We start from the raw sequence: 17268 nt of genomic DNA, 5'->3' as shown, positions 1-17268 counted from the left end.
ACTCATATAGGTGTGATGGTCAGGTGTCAACATATGTTTTGGTCAGATAGTAGTGTAAATATACACAGTCTGCATGTCTCCTTCCTCAAGTATGTAATTTCAGTGTTTTGTCAGAGCGGGGACAGCTTGCACTCCCGGCAAGAGATTTCTCACATGCCTGTGAAACCTGCAGCTACCAGAGAGCAGCTGTGCTCTGCCGTCTGCCGGCCTAGTGCTGACAACCGCCATGACATATCAAAGCCAAACTGGTGCTCAGGAGAACGAGTGCAGTGTGAGCAAAGATGGGATGCCATGTTCTTATAATGTCAAGTGATTACTTACACATACCGTCTGCAAAGAGGACGAGAACAGATAATATACTGACCATAAACCAATTATATACAGCATTACCAATGAAACGTATCTGAAGCCATCAAACATCTGTACACGTGAAAATACAAACACGATACAAGCTACACTTTAAAAGGACACGTGACACAAGCCCGTACAGTGCAAACGTATGAACGAACCAGTAGGGAAAATGGGCAGCCATTATAAATAATGGCCACTGAATCCTGACACAGACAGAAATGACAAGGTAGCAGTGTCTTACCTTCTATTGATGGGGCCTGATCTTGGGCCGCATATAGCATCTCTTTGAAAGCCTGAGAAAGAACAAAATAGAAGTCATGTGAGAACATGCAAATACACTCAAAACAACACTAGCCCCCTAAAAACCTGATATCAATGCACATTTTTCCCACATCCCAAGAAAATGGGCATCCAAGGTTTCCAAAGCTTAAACAAACAATCTTGGTAGACATTTGGAATACAGTAACTCAGATTTCCCCAGAATCCAATGTCAGGAAACACAATTTTTTGATAACGACTAGATAATCTGCTCCTATTTTCACTCAAAAGTAGTAATAAAAAAAATGGTTGGTTTCACGTTTCTTGGTCACTTAAATAAAAAAGGGTAGATAAACTAATTTAAAATATAAAAATCTATGGTTCGGAAAATATACTTAAGCCTGGACATACTAGCCGAACGAAAAGATATTTCAAAGAACATGTTCTATTTTACAGAAGCCTGGGGGGGGGGGGGGGGACAATTTTCCACAGCAATCTTTCCTTACCATGTTTTTTTAGACGTGTTCGGCACGGATAGCGAGCACCGCAATAAGTATAAAACAAAACACAGAACGGCGATCTAAAGTGCCAACATATATGGGGAAATCTATTGAATACATTTTAGGATTCAGATTTGATTTTAAAGGGGCAGTCTGGCCATCATATATTAAAATTTGGTGCCATCCTTTTAGCAAATGCATGGGGGGGGTAATTCTACATATGCATTTGTCCCTTCCCCCGCGCTCCAGCTATTTTGCATGCAGGAGATGTAGTCAGTCGAATAGAACTCTGTGCACATGATATAATTACTACCAACGAGCTTCAGCACCAGCTCAACAACACACTGCATGTGGGGGTCTGCTCGGACCCCTTCAGTGATAAGACATCTTGGACCACATTGTAGGACAGATGGAGCTTCTAGGTTTTCCTCTTTTCTGGAAGAACATATTAAAGGACATTAGACTGTCCCTTTAAGGATCCTGGAAGCACCTGTACATCCATGTGAATATATGATGGCACCAACATTTAAGGGCCATGGTTAGCGAGCCATCAGGATTTATCTAGCCTTATAATTTTACTTCTTTGGAATCTTTTAACAGATCTATCAAACTGCACTTTTTATGAACGAGAACGTGACTGGCTTGCATAATATTCTATGCTTTTAAAAGGTGCTGTTCCACCGACTTATATACTTATATAACTGAATGCAGCATTCGCAACAAAATATTCTTAGCATTTCTAGATGCCAGCTTTCACCAGAAATAACTATTTAAAGTAAAATTTTGGATCATTTATAGCTTTTGCCAGGAATTTATATTGGTCATCTGACACAATAGAACGCACTGAAAAAGCTAATAAACATTTGTATTCTTATTGTTGGATTAGAGGGACAAATAAGAGATCTGTAAACTTGGTCTGCCTGGAGATATCGCTTACAAGAAACAAATGGAAGCCCCCCCAACATCTCACTACAGGGGTATTTGAAAACTGGTCTCAAAATACGTTAGAAATTAATGTTTGATACATAATATCGATTTCCTCTTTTATTTGCTCTTCTTGATTTCTTCCTTGGTATCAAATATTAACATTTTATAACGCTTATGCTTGCATAGTACACACAAAGACATATGTAACACTGCTAGACCTGTTGTGATGTGGAACAATACAATTCGTGTCAATTTCGTGCTCTGATCTACAGAGCGTACCCGCCGTATGCTGCTTTGTTACATCTTTCACATGACCGAGAGACAAAGGTATTTTCTGCAGTTAAAACCAACATTAGAACAACGTTACAAACAAACAGCAAGTCTGGCAAGGTGTATTTGCTTAGTCTATCCTGAGAGTGCAATTAAATATTTTGTATAAGTGGAACCGCACCTTTATTTGCAAAAGCGGAAAGATCCACATTTCTAAATTCACTAGAATCATGACGTGGCCGAGAAAGAAAAGAAACCTACCCCAGAGTATTAGAAATATCCTTTACCGATCTGTCCACGCACCTAACACAAAAGCTGCTACATTCAGTGACTATTATCGGACAGCAAGACCAGGCATGAATTTCAACGCTATTCGGGTCTTTAGCGATTAATGATAAGTAGCAAAGAAATAAGCACAATACAAACCATTTTATTTCTTTCATAACAAAAGCTGTTTCAGTAAGTAATACAGCGGATGAGCAGAATCTACCAATTCCATAACATTATACCGTCAGCTCATTAACTTTGTCTCTGGGTGCAACGGCAACTGTACTGTACCTTCTGGGCACATAGATGGAACTCGCTAGGAGCCCTCAAGTCAAGAAAGCTCTTTCACTGAAATGCTAAGTACCGCTAATTAAATGCTAAATAAAGGGAAGCAATCGCTATTTAAGGCGCATTTCCATGAATACAATGAGTTTTTATACCTATACCTATACCTATTGGGAACATATTGCCAACAGCGTGTCTGAGAAAGCTTCAGCTAGAGTTCTGTGTAGAGAGCGGAATGATATATGCCGCACATGTGGAGGCGGGTGTCACATCTGAGTGATGTTTAAATGCCTTGGCCAATTTTAGCAAATTTCAAGGAAACAAAAAAACCACTAGCAAGTAAGAGAAAATTAGAAGAATATGAGATTCTGAATCGCCTGAACAGAGGCAAAAGATTTTTAGGCATTGTGGCCGGAATTGTAACAGTCACTGAAGCAAACACTACTATAGGAATGATGGATACCCTTGGTGGGCTAAAAGGTTCAATTGTTAATTGTACATTTTTCTCTACTAAAGTGATCAGGGCTTTAAACACATCTATTTGATTCACGCCTGATTTTATAGATCTGTGTGTTGTCTTAGTGAGCCGCCAATGCTCTGAATTAGGATCAATAGATATTCCACCCCCTCTCCGCTTTCCTCTGTTCCATGCAGTTTAAAGAACACACATTCTCCGAACAGCCAAGCAAATTAACCTGCCATTTCCCTCCCGCCATCACACAGCGCTCAATGCCTTGGTGCAGAGAAGAAACAAAGGAATAAACTCTGCAAAGACCAACCCTATTTGATTGCAGAGAAATGTAAAATCGACAACCTACATAAAACCGAGTATAACACACAAACACACATATATATATATATATTAAAAATATCGATATTTTGATTTTCTATGAAATTATTTATGAGCCAATATTTATCTACCTGCTGGAATCTTCAAAAGATTCCCATGAAATATTGTTAACATTAACCCTTCATACTGTAGCATATTTCCAAGGTGGCTATGGGGACATTTGTTGTGAAGTAATTAGGACATCAGGAATGGGTGATGTTCTAGATTGTAAGCTTATTCGATCAGGACAACCCATATCTTGTTTCTATAAGCCTGCATGGTTATGTGATGCACTACCCATTATGTCCTGTGCTGAAGAACACCATGGCACTATACAGGGCTTGACGTGGCAACAGGGTTGATATAGATTATAAAGCCTCTGGTTAAGGGGCACAGAATTGTAACAAGAGGCTAGCATGTGAATAGAAATGATCTGTTTTTTTGCATAGGGGCCATTTGGGATATATCCCAGAAAAGTGGAGTTTTGTCCCCATTATCATTACCCGCTTGTCCCAACTGTCACTTTTTTTGTACTCCTACGCTTTATCATCACAGCATGTCATAAAACAGGAGGCTTTCAGAAGAGATCCCACGCATCTTGCATTTGCGGGGACAGCCAAAAATCAATTAGCTATTACTGCATATTAAAGAAATGTATTAGCATATCAAGCGAAAGGGGGGGTGGGGGAGGGTTAAAAAAAAAAAAAGCACCTTTCATAAAGGAATAGGAAGCAAGGCTTAATGAATTTATCCCTCTGTCAGACATATCCTGTACATAAACCGGACACAGCAAAATAAGAGACGCCTGTTATCTGTCAAGAGGGAAACGTTAAAATTGTACTAAAATGTGTTCTATTTGGACGTTGGTGTTTTTAGGTAATATTTCATTTAAGTACGCTAGTTCTTTTTTTCCGTATAAGTGGAACCGAGGAAGCTGTCTTCACCTCAGTATATCTAATCTACAATTCAAATATATAACGAACGTATATATAATATATAACGTGCCCCAGTTACAGTTATGTCTTCATTAGAAAACCATAAACTGCAGTTATTCCAAGGTACTGGATACAAAGCATTTCAGTAGACGTCTGCCAAGCTATACAGGCATGAGTGACGGACTGGCATGTAGGAAGGGTCTGGTCCTTCTGAAAAACAAGATATTATTTCCACCAAAAATAATAGATTGGTGCATTTCGCAGCCAGCCTAATCAGGGGCTTTTGCTCCAGAGCAGGGTTTGTAGAACCTTCAGCTGGTCTGAACTACAATTCCTAGGATTCTCAGACAACTTGTGGAAAGATAAAATCCTAACAGCTGGAGTTCAACATGTGGAGATGTAGCTTTTTGGCCAGCGGTGACTAATACAATCCTTAATGACTTTGGAAAGAATCGGTGGCAATAAGGAACCTGCATTAAATCCATCAAATCTGGTAATCATCTGGCTCTTCTTCTCAAAGCCTTTGTGTTACAGACACCAGCATGATCAGTAAACAAAGACTATCTAGAAGCCAGAAGGTCACCAGTCAATACCGCTCAAGAGATCAACAACCTTCACTGGGTATAATCTGAGGTTTATCAATCAATTGCAAGCATTACATTGTGGGTGTTTTGGAGGATCCATTGTATTGTTACAGATCCTGCTTCTCAGATAATGTAATATCCCAAGTATTGTTTAAGGCCAACTTCTGTTTTATTTTTGTCAAAACAAAAATACAAAGAATATCCTGCTGGTGCCCACCATGTTAAGGCATTGTATGCAGACTGGACTCCCGGATAATAATTAAATCCAGCCATGGATTGTAAAATGCTTGATACAGTGACAGTAATTAACAACTGCATATGGATAAAAAGCCACAAACTGCTCCTACAAGAAGCAGGTCTCTTAATAATCTCTCTTTATGGCCGTGCCACAAGCACGCTCTTTAGCATGATGCATTTTTACACTGGCGCACACACTTCATAAATATTCAGGCTTTATTAACCAACCCTTTTCTAAGCCCTCATGATCATCTAGTATCATCAGCTTCCTCACGACGGCATAGAACATCATCCTTTTATTTAAGTTCACACATCACACTTAGAATAGTACAAGACAGGTTTTTCTTAGTTTTAGTTGCACACCTCAGGTTTAAGAAGGAAACCACTACCCAATACATTAAACATACATACATATTTTATCACATAGGATGATCTGATTATTACTAACAACTTTGGTGTCCCCCACCCCCAAAAATTGTATTTTTGGCTTTTTTCAGTTACTGGGGGGGCTAGTGTATTTAGGGTATGTTTTGTCAGATGCATTAATTGTGTCAACACTGGGCTACAAAAACACGTTAAGATCTAGCACTGTAATACAAGCATGGAAACAGGGTGAAGGAGTAAATACAGACCTGCTTCACGGGCCAACATTCTCGTGAACAGCATAGCTTGTATACTAACATTCCTTTCCACATCTAATGAGCACACCGGCTTCTCTGCCGTTAGTCTTCAAGGCAGGGTGACAAACTAGTATTCCCAAACAGCCAGTACAGGCCTTAAATATGGGGCAACTAAATGAGGAGCTGGAACACCTGTGCTTAAGCATGGATACACCCAAAACTGAAACACCTAATATAAATTAAAACAGATTTGGAAATCTGTGTTTTAAAAAAAAAAAAAAAAAGTGCGGTTTTAAAGACAATTCAAATTGCTAAAGGCTTTTTCAGTAAAATTGAAGAACCTTTGTACTAGTAAACTATGTTATAACTAGAATAGGATCTGATTAAGTTTAACCATAACTCAGGTAACCCTTCGCATCCTGGCCAGACTGTGGCATCTGTATTGCACATCTAAGGTTCCTATAACGCAGACCAATAAACCTTACCATGTACTTGAAAATATCATCTGGGGCAAAACTATCTATTATATATATATATATATATGCACACACACATACATATAAAGATTTGGACTGCTTAAAATATGACACCAGGGCCAGTAAACCCAGGGTAGCAGATAATTAACCATTTTGTCAACAGCATTTAGGTATTACTAAAAAAAAAAAAAAGTCAGCAGCAATTACATTGTACATGACGCAAAATTTTATGTTTTATATTAGGGCTGAAACAACGAATCGATAAAATCGATAATAATCGATAACGGAAATCGTTGTCGACGATTTCCGTTATCGATTAATCGAGTGATCGATTCGTTGTTGGAGCACTCGGCTCCTTTTACTTACCTCCGCGAGCGTTCCCCGCTTCCGCTACACGCGCCTTCTTTTAGTTGCGGTTCGCTCTGTGCGAGTGGCTCCGTTCGCACAGAGCGATTCGTGGGGGTGGGGGGGGCAGGGCAGGGCAGGAGACTGAGTGCAGGGCAGGGTGTGAGTGTGGGGGCAGGGCAGGAGACTGGGTGCAGGGCAGAGTGGGGGTGGGGGTGCAGGGCAGAGTTGGAGACTGGGTGCAGGGCAGAGTGTGGGTGCAGAGCAGAGTGGGTGCAGGGTGTGTGTGGGGGCAGGGCAGAATGTGGGGGCAGGGCTGGGTGCAGGGCAGAGTTGGAGACTGGGTGCAGGGGCACAGTGCAAAGTGCCAGGGCTGGGTGCAAAGTGCCAGGGCTGGGTGCAAAGTGCCAGGGCTGGGTGCAAAGTGCCAGGGCTGGGTGCAAAGTGCCGGGTGCAAAGGGCTGGGTGCAAAGGGCTGGGTGCAAAGGGCTGGGTGCAAAGTGCCAGGGCTGGGTGCAAAGTTCTGGGTGCAAAGTGCCAGGGCTGGGTGCAAAGTTCTGGGTGCAAAGTGCCAGGGCTGGGTGCAAAGTGCTGGGTGCAAAGTGCCAGGGCTGGGTGCAAAGTGCCGGGTGCAAAGTGCTGGGTGCAAAGTGCCAGGGCTGGGTGCAAAGTGCCAGGGCTGGGTGCAAAGTGCCAGGGCTGGGTGCAAAGTGCCAGGGCTGGGTGCAAAGTTCTGGGTGCAAAGTGCAAGGGCTGAGTGCATAGTGCTGGGTGCAAAGTTCTGGGTGCAAAGTGCCAGGGCTGGGGCAAAGTGCCAGGGCTGGGGCAAAGTGCTGGGTGCAAAGTGCCAGGGCTGGGTGCAAAGTGCCGAGTGCAAAGTGCTGGGTGCAAAGTTTCTTGAACAGTAATAGTCCACCTCTTTTCAGAATGTTTGGGGTTATTTTGTTTCATAAATATTGTGTTTGGGTTTTTGTACTTTGAAAATATTGTTTTTTTATTACATCATAACAAAATAAGAATGTTAATGTAAATTTTAAGTTGTTTTTTAACATCCAGTTCATTAAATTATTTTAAACAAAAAATTTGCATATTGTTTTTTTTATCCGATTAATCGAAAAAATAATCGGCCAACTAATCGATTATTAAAATAATCGTTAGTTGCAGCCCTATTTTATATAAATCAATACCGAATAATATTGAAGGCCGATTCTCCCGAGGTTAATAATATTAGCCAGACGAGGAGGAGAATATCCAGAGCAGCATCTTCCCAAGACATGGCAGAGACGCGGAGGCAATGAGACAAAATGAATTTTTTTCAAGTTCAAAAACAATGAAGATAAAGACAGCAAAGAACTGTACCGTCACCCAATTACATATAGTCCTTTAAGTGCCACCCGTAGTGATAAAACCATTATACTTAAGGGGAAATGCCACAAGTAATTGTATTGCTAGTACCACAAACTATGGTGTCGTGCTCTTTTCCAATACTACAGTTTTCAGATGTTTTGAGACAGCTAGACCAACCATGTGTATTTGATCCTGTTCTCCATGAGGTTGTAAAGGACAAAAACCACAAACATATACACATGAATCCGATTAATAAATAAATAGACATAACACACTGGTTTTGGATGAATCAGGCCGTGGACTTTTATTTAGTTTTACCATTATAACAAAACACTATTAACTGTAACTTTCAAACTCAAATATAATATAAATAAACACAAGCCCATATTACATCACTTTAGCCTTGCCAACCGCCCTGAAAGCCAGCCAGCATGTAAAGATTTACAGTTCACCCCAATTTAATAGGGTAACTTTAACCTGATAAAAGCCACGACAAATAAGAATTAATAAAACATAGGGTGGGTGGGAGGGTGCATCTTCATCAACTCTTCCATGTTGATTCTTCGGCTTACCAACCACGCTACTGCTCACCAGACTCTACGGTCAGTGCAGTAATCGCTCAGCAGTTCGCCAGGTAAGTGAAATAAACCCCTCAGAACGCTCCTGTCCTGTGATTTCTCCAAAGCCCTCCCCCTGTATTACATCACAGCAGTCTGACTCCCCCCACAACCACGCCCACATGTCATTTCAGGCTAATGCATGTGAAACAGCAAAGCTTTACAGATCCTAATACTCAGTAATGACCGCATTGGCCAATGATGGGCGTGAGTGTTATTGATTGACTTGTGTGATAGATGTGTTGGGAGTGATGTGTAAGTTTGAGGTGTTTTGTGTGACAGATGTGATGGGGGTGATAGGTGCGAGGTCCCTAAACTAAAAGACCCTAAATGCAACATCCCTTCTGTGCCCATTTTCAATATCAAATATAGCAACACTGTATGTTATTTTATAAAAGGATTGCTTATTAAAGATGCATATCATAGTAGTGATAGTGAGGTAACAATCTAGGAAAGCTATGGAAAAAATGTCTATGTGGAAGAGCACCTGTAAAGGGTAAAAAATACCTTGCTGGGTTTTTTTTTGGTTTTTTTTTTTATGTACATCACCGGGCAGCATTTCCTATCATGTACCACCTCCTTCGGGCATTGACTCAAGCTCTCTATAGACAGTAACAGCAAACTATGTCCGCTTCTGCATTTGAGCCCTGAAAGGCCTGCAGTGTAAAGCATGGTGAAAAACATTTACAAAATATTTCCAAATCAAGAAACTTTTACAAATGTATTAAATATGGATATATATGCAAACGATTTAATGGGGGACAGACACTTATAATCACAGGTGCGCGTATCAAAATACTGTAATTTAGACTTTAAAAGTATACTGTACAGAAGGGTGCCACAAAAGTCAGCACCACACAGCCCGCCATTAATAGACAAAATATGCACTGCACAAAGTAGCATTTTGGCAAATAGCAATGATAGTTTTGTTCAAAAGATGCAGATAATAGTGGTGATGTAATTGGCCATGTTAAGGTAACATGACAGCCTTCTAAGAAGCTCCATTGATGATTGGAAGACTAGATCATATTTTATGATGGGCACGGGGGGGGCACTTTGGTTAAGGGCATTTGGTTGTAGCGAGATGGGTGTGGAGAGGTCAGTGGCATGCAGATCTCGAAGGTGGGGAAGAATGGATGATGCACGTTGAGAGTATTATGGGTATTTAGGAGAACATTTGGAGATCGGAGTAGAGATACTAGGAGGAGGAGTGTTAAGGGCTCTGTAGGTCAGCGTCAGGTGTTTAAATTTCATTCTGGAGTGCCAATGGAGGGACTGGCACAGATAAAGTGTGATAACATAATAGTCTGGCATAGGTGTTCAGAGTGGATTGAAGTGGCAAATGAATAAACTCAATAGTTGAAAACGCGTCCTTTTTTTAACAGGAGGCCCCCAGGCTTATATTAAAATCATGGTCACAGTAAAATCATTTTGGCATTATGCCATCTACGATTAGAAGAAAGCGAATTCAATTCACACAGTATCTGCTCCACATCAGTTACACCTATCTGAGCCGAATCCAGCTGGTATTGCACAAGATGAAACATACTAACCATGCCACTATCCGTGTGACTGGCATGATAGAAGCGCACAGGTAAGCCAAGGGTTAAGACCGATGTACAATGTGACTCCTCGGGAGATCTGCTTGGATAAGGAGCAGCCAGCGTACGGTGACAGGCGTTGCTCTGGAAATGCAGGAGCACCGAGTCACACCGAGCGCTGCCGTCTGCCAGCGAGTACATTACATAGTCATGAGACTACGGGACACCTGATGATTATCTTTGACCTCACGGGCTGTTTGATTACATTAATAGCTCCTACGCCAGAAAGGTACAGCACTAAAACACAAAGACGAATGCCTACTAAGCTCTTTGCTGCGCATTCTGACATAGATCTCATTCACAAAACATGACAGCTATGATGAACACCCAGTCTGAGTTTAGCAATATGGAGGGAATATTGCTCCTGTATACGAGGGATTGCAGAATAAATAGGCTGGGTTATTTCATTCTGCGTACAGAATACTCACCAGGGACTTAAAGGGAAAAAAACAGAAAATCTATTTGTACAAACAGCTATTCTGGGCACCGTACAACTTATTCCTGAACTGCCAACGCGCAAGATGTCCACTGAGGTTCTCCTATGACTTAGTGGGCAAAATTTGTCGAGTGTTCAGAAAATTCAGTTATGCCAAATGTGTACTTTTAAAGAACGCAATTCAATTCTGTGATTAAGGATTGGGATGTAGGTACTACGAATGGTACCTGCTGCCATTTAAAGCACCAAAGTACAATACAAAGCACAGCATGGGGGAGAGCGAGTCATTTAACATACTTATGACAAGCCGGATAACTAATAATTAGGCACAACTTAATACCTGCACACATCATATTAACCCTATCATTTCAAAAACAACTGAATAGTTCATATCAAATTGTGTTAACCTGTTCAATGCCAAGTACACCTGCAACACTTATCTCAATTTTAGTAAGCAGAAGCTAAACAGCGTCATTCATGCACATGTTCTTTTGTGTGCCGCAGGGACCTGCAGAATGAAACACATACTGCACGTGCTCAAGCATGATGATGAAACGAAGATTATTTTCAAAGCATAAGGTAATTTACAATTTGAATACATATAATAGATATATACAGTGTGTATATAACGTGTGATTATATATATATATATATAATCTAGAACATTTGAAAAAAGAAAAAGCCTCAAAACATTATTGCAGATAGAAAATTTATGTTAAAAGCATATTTTTTAATTCTAACAAACACGTCTTGTAAGTCTTTTTTACTTTTTGTCTTATAAGCAATGATTTGCAGTTTCTATGATATCCACCCGTCGATTCAAATGGAATCCTACAGTGTCTGCAATGAATCATGTGTCCAGCATTGTAATAATTGTTGAATAGCAGTCTTATTTCGCTTTCCAAGAAAGATATAACATGTGGATTGTTTTCAGATGTCTTCCCTATACTTGCAATGGGAACAAAATCTAGAGATGAGATAATTGATAGCGCCCAGATCTTTGGGGAGAAGTTTGAGGATCCTCCAGGAATTGGGGAAAATTTCTGCAGACATTCAGTTTCTGATTATCTGACCCGTGTTCTTCATTTCAGGCACTCGTGTTTTTAACAGCCAAATGAATTGGAAAGGTCAGCGGTACTGCCTCATAAATAATCTGTTTATAAAGAAGCCTTTGGTAAACCATGCAGACCAATAACATCTATATCCAGGACCAGCCCAAAAAGTTTGAGGATATTCTCATCATTTATTTATAGATCAGCACCATTTTCAGGCACGTAATTCAATCTTAGGAGTAAAGGGTACCAAAGCCGAAATAGTTCAAGCAAACATAAAAAATAAAATGCTAATACATGTACTTGACAGACGGGCATATGCCTTGGGTGTGACCGCAGTCATGTATTCACGCTCCAAGAATCCCTGTAATACTGCTGATATAACAATAAACACCTTCCATTTCATTACATGGAGACATAATTATATTAAAAATACCTGAACTGTGAACACGTGCTCTATTTATTAAATAAATGAAAATAGAGTGAATGTGCTCATGGAAGACATATGTACAGACCATTATTATACAGAAAATTTATATTATATACACAAAATTCACTTTCAAGGACAAAAGGGAGTGATCAAACTACACACACTATAGAACAAAGGGTTAACTAACAGGGGAGTAAAAGAGGTACGTACGATAACAGTGTATGTGTGTAATATGTATATGCACAAACACTGTTATATATATACACACACACACGTTTATAAATGAAGATGCTGAATTATACTTATTCATTCGCGGTATCTTTCACCATTATATATATATCTTTGCTTCTAGCACAAGCAATAAAGGGACTTAACGGACTAGCACGTTGTCAGCACACTTTTGTTCTTTAAAAGACATAATGCTACTCATACCATGTACTTCCTTAATTATTACACGGCTTTCCAGAAAGAGCTGATTCAGCTAAACAAACACAAAGCAAGTCTCTTTAGCAGGAGACACCCTGTGAGGGTCAAGCTGTTACATCTCTTTCCTCCCCACCTTTGTCTATATTGGCCGATTAGGTGCTTTGGTAATCGGATAGATGCTAATCTTTGCATGTCCTCGGCTTGTGTAATTACACCACGGATCTGCTGCTAGCTATATTCTGCAATGTAGACCCAGAAACACGGTAAGTCTGTCTTGTTTTGTTAGGAAACGGTGTTGGCTTCATTGCTGTACAGAAACTTGGGATGAGTCTCTTGGGTGGGAATTCTAGGTCTACTCTGATGGAGAGCAAAACATGAGAAACACGATGAAGATCATGAAGGACCCAAACATCAGGCATCACTGTGACATTAAAGTGCCAGCTTATGGGTCAAGAACAGAGATTTCAATCAAGTTGTGGGCCTATTTTCTCAAGATAGGTCAGCAGGTGTTAAAGTGTCACGGGTTACCCGAATAGAGCACTAGATGCAGACAGGTGTCCCATGGACATCACCATGGTGGAGCCATAAACTGACAACGTATATGATGGGACACCTGCTCACCAAGGCTGCTCTGGGGTTACAGACAGGGGACATTTGGGTGTTTAGTCTGGAGGTCCCACATGCGACACGCTCTGGTAGGACAGGGGATGGGTGACATGTAGCAGGTGAGCGACAAGATAAAACTGCGGATAACACAAGGGAGGGAGCGGTATATGCAGCAGATACATGGGCTCATTAACCATCTCCTTCCCAAGGCACGCTTTATTCTGTAGTACGTATGTGCATGAGCCGGGTGGCTAATAGAGATGTATATATACCGCTCAGTATCTTACCTCATATTGGATGTACTGCTTTCTCCACTCGGGGGTGATATGGGCAGAGAGGTGCTCTGCGAACTTCATCCTGAGTACTGGCCCTCAGGGGCCCCCGACTGTCTCCGCCGCCGCTACCGGTGGTTCCCGGGGACTGCTCCGGCTCATGTGTCCCGCACTGTCCGGTCGCCTCCCCGGGTCTGGCGGTGTGTGTGGTTTGGCTTCGCTGTGTCCCCTTGCCTGTTCCGTTGTGTCGTACGCCTATCACTGGCTACCGCAGCTTCTTCTAGCACTGTCACTGCTGTATGTCTCTCTGAGTGTCTTACAGCATCACCCAACTCTCTCTCGAAACTGGCCCCGCCGCCATCTTGCCCAATCTCCCACTGCGCCGGCGCAGTACCCTCCCACACACAACGTCATTGTCATGGAAACCACCTCCTCAAGCGACCATTCACCCAAGACAGGGAAGAAGCGGCGCTTCCCGAGATATGGGCGGAGACTAATAAAGAAAGCGTTCGTGAAATATTACTTTGCATAGGGCGTGGTTTAGGTGAGAACCACGCCTATTCCTAGCTCGCCGAGTGTTTTGCTGCGGCACGTGATATGGGCGTGGTCTTACTGTTTCCACCTCCACACAATGTTTTCAACTTTGGTCCTGGAGCCGGGTATGGAATATGGATTGTTTTGTTGCGTTTCGTAGACTCGTTGAGGAGCTCACAGATAGCGTGGTTATTATTATTATCATCGTATTCCGTAGCGCTGTACCATGGTTACCAACCACTGATAGGATGCATTTTATAAATCCTGAAATGGCGTTAAATGAGACTGATGAGTCTTTTTTTATTGATATCTGAAATATCAGATTTTTTTTGCCCAATTGCATAGCTAATAACATTATCTTATGTCTCAGGGGCTTCAGGACTGCTGGCACATACCGCATGATCGGTTCTTAAAACATATAGGTGTCCTTGTACAAGGCCTCAAGTAGCTGAGGAAATGTAAGAAAATATGGTGATGGCGAAGTTAAGGCAGAATGAATACAAACATTGCGTTCCTTTTCCCAGATCCCCTTATAGCGGTGGCATAGGCAGGTAAAGACTCTAATTCTAATGATCCTGACATATTCCCTACAAAACGTAAAATAAAAGGGTTACGTCCCCTATCCCTTGGCAGAAGTGTTAGAGGTTAATAACAGGAAATTTAAGCATGCGTGGGATATGAAGCTTAGACATGAGCGAAGGCTAATGAATGGACAGACTAGATGGCCGCCAAATTTGAAGTCTCTACGTTAAATGCAAAAACGCCAACAAACAAATCACTAATAATACATGAATATGGATATCAATCAGGCCTGAGATGTAGCATCAACCTGTGAAGTCCGCTACATCGCATATGGCGTTGGATCTGGTGTGGTGCTTCCTGGACCGCACAGCAGGCTCCCAGACTCTGGATGGGAGGCGAGGGGTTAAATATTGGTAACCTTTGCTGCACAGATATATTCCGTTGTGCGCTGGTTAGAAAGCGTGAGTGCTAGCGGCATAGAGGAAACATTACCTGGTGTGTGCATTCACATCACACACGTCATTGGCCTTTTGCTATATCTATGTACAAGAAAGGTGTCGAATTGATACGATCATCAATAACAGCTGACCTCACATCACAATACAATCACCACCCACATTCCAAACACTTTCACGATCTACCCATCTAGTTGCTGTCCAATTGTAATCTTCTAATACCCTTAACTACAATTCTGCTTGGCAACAGTTGTCACGGGATGGTTTGAGTAGTACAATAAAACAATGCTGGAAGCTTACCTGTGCACTGCTGTTGTCTTATTTGTTCACTGGCCACGTCAACATCTTCTTAAATCTAAATACTTAGTCTTAGAACCCCAGGTTTCCAGGTATTGAAGAGTTCACTCTACCTTTGCTCAAGTCTTTGGATCACTCTCTGATTCATCTTTAGGTCACAGGAAGAAAATGTAAATAACCCTTACATTAAACAGTAACAAGCATATGTCATAATTGTCATAATTTAGTGTGTTTATTTTAATTTGCAGATTGACCTTTCAGCTTGGCATCATATGTCCCTTATGGATCAAATTGCCAACACATGAGTAAAAGATGAGTATGCGCACAGTTGCCAACATTTAAAAAAGATTTCAGAGGAAAGTTTTGCGTAATGCTACTAGACACCCGTTTTATTGTATAGCATAGTGCCAATGAAGAAAAAAAATTAAAGCAAATATAAAGATATCCCATGCATGCTGTTAACCACATTCTAACATACAATGTAAAGCTCCAAGGAGCTATTCAGAAAATGAAGCACAAATGTAAATGTGAAACCCTCGTCAAATGTCAAGACAGCAGGGAGTTGTAATTAGGGACAGTCACTGGAAATATATGTACTAATTGGATCATTTCCCAATTTGTCCAAACACTTTTCCAGAAGTCTATAAAGACAAGTATTTCAGTTGAATGAAAAATTAGAAAGATCTATAATGAGCCAGTGACAATACCTGAAATACTGTATTCATCAGTTATGCTAATATCATATTAATCATTTATACTAATTACAGTGACACTCCAGCCACCAAATGCACTTTAATGCATTTGATAGCTGTATGGTCCTTTTAACCCCTTCGTGACAAAGGCTGATTCTATTTTTTGTACCCTTCGTGACAATGGCTGTTTTATCGTTTCTGTGGTGTTTGTGTTTAGCTGTAATTTTCTCTTAACCCATTTACTAAACCCACACAAGTTATATATAGTTTTTTTCAGGACAAGAAGGGCTTTCTTCAGACACCATAATTTTTTATATATGATGTAATTTTCTATAATAAAAATAATAAAATATGACGAAAAATTGAAAAAAAAAAAAAATTTCTCACTTTTATTTGAAAAATCTTTTATTCATCATAAAAAAACTACTGAAAAAACCTGCTAAATAGATTCTACTATTTGTCCCGAGTTTAGAAATACCCAATGTTTTTATGTTTTTTTGCTTTCTTCTACACGTTATGGGGCAATAAGTACAAGTAGCGTTTTGCTATTTCAAAACCATTTTTCTCTGAATCTGGTAATTCTGTCTCTATGTGGTATTTGGGGCATCTTTGAAGCCAGCAAATTAAATTTACCCCACCAAACCATATATTTTTGAAAACTAGACACCCCAGGGTATTTTAGATGCTGATAGTTTAACCCTTTCCATGCACTAATCCTACCACCAACCCTTGTCAAAGTTTGTGATAGTAATTGTTTTTGCTGTTTTTTAAACATACTTTGTACTTCAGGTGTAAAATTACAGCTCCTGGTATATGTCACTGTCCCACAACACGATATGTGTTCAGCAACATCTCCTGAGTACATTGATACCCCACATGCATGGGTTTGTCAGATTGTTTGGGGGCAAAAGGGCCAAATTTGGAACATGCCTCCTCAGCCGTATACCGCTGCATGGCAACAATTGCAGCAAAAATAGTAGGGAAGGAAAGGGTTAATGGCTCTAATAAAAAAAATTAAAAAAAACCCTAAAAAAAAGTACAAAAAAAAATAAAAAGTAAAAAAAAATGTAAAAAAAAAGAACCCCAAAAACAATTGC

General features: G+C 40.7%; 1 protein-coding gene across 2 annotated transcripts in view; it reads right to left on the bottom strand.

The window, feature by feature from the left end:
- LOC149288400 (solute carrier family 53 member 1) overlaps positions 1–13755 on the bottom strand; it is a 63864-nt gene extending 50109 nt beyond the window's left edge. For both annotated transcript variants that reach the window (XM_089491727.1, XM_089491728.1), the window contains exons 1-2: positions 13687–13755; positions 593–644 (exon numbers count right to left, since the gene is read on the bottom strand). In XM_089491727.1, the coding sequence (XP_089347853.1) occupies positions 593–644; positions 13687–13755 (121 nt within the window). The remainder of the gene's footprint in view (positions 1–592; positions 645–13686) is intronic.
- Between the last annotated feature and the right edge of the window lie 3513 nt (positions 13756–17268).

Source organism: Sceloporus occidentalis, unplaced genomic scaffold (genome assembly GCF_023333645.1).
Source record: "Sceloporus occidentalis isolate IW3139 unplaced genomic scaffold, rSceOcc1.0.p SCAF_51, whole genome shotgun sequence".
Lineage (NCBI taxonomy): Eukaryota > Metazoa > Chordata > Lepidosauria > Squamata > Phrynosomatidae > Sceloporus > Sceloporus occidentalis.
The sequence above is the reverse complement of the archived record's forward strand: the minus strand, read 5'-3'. Positions and strand labels throughout refer to the sequence as shown.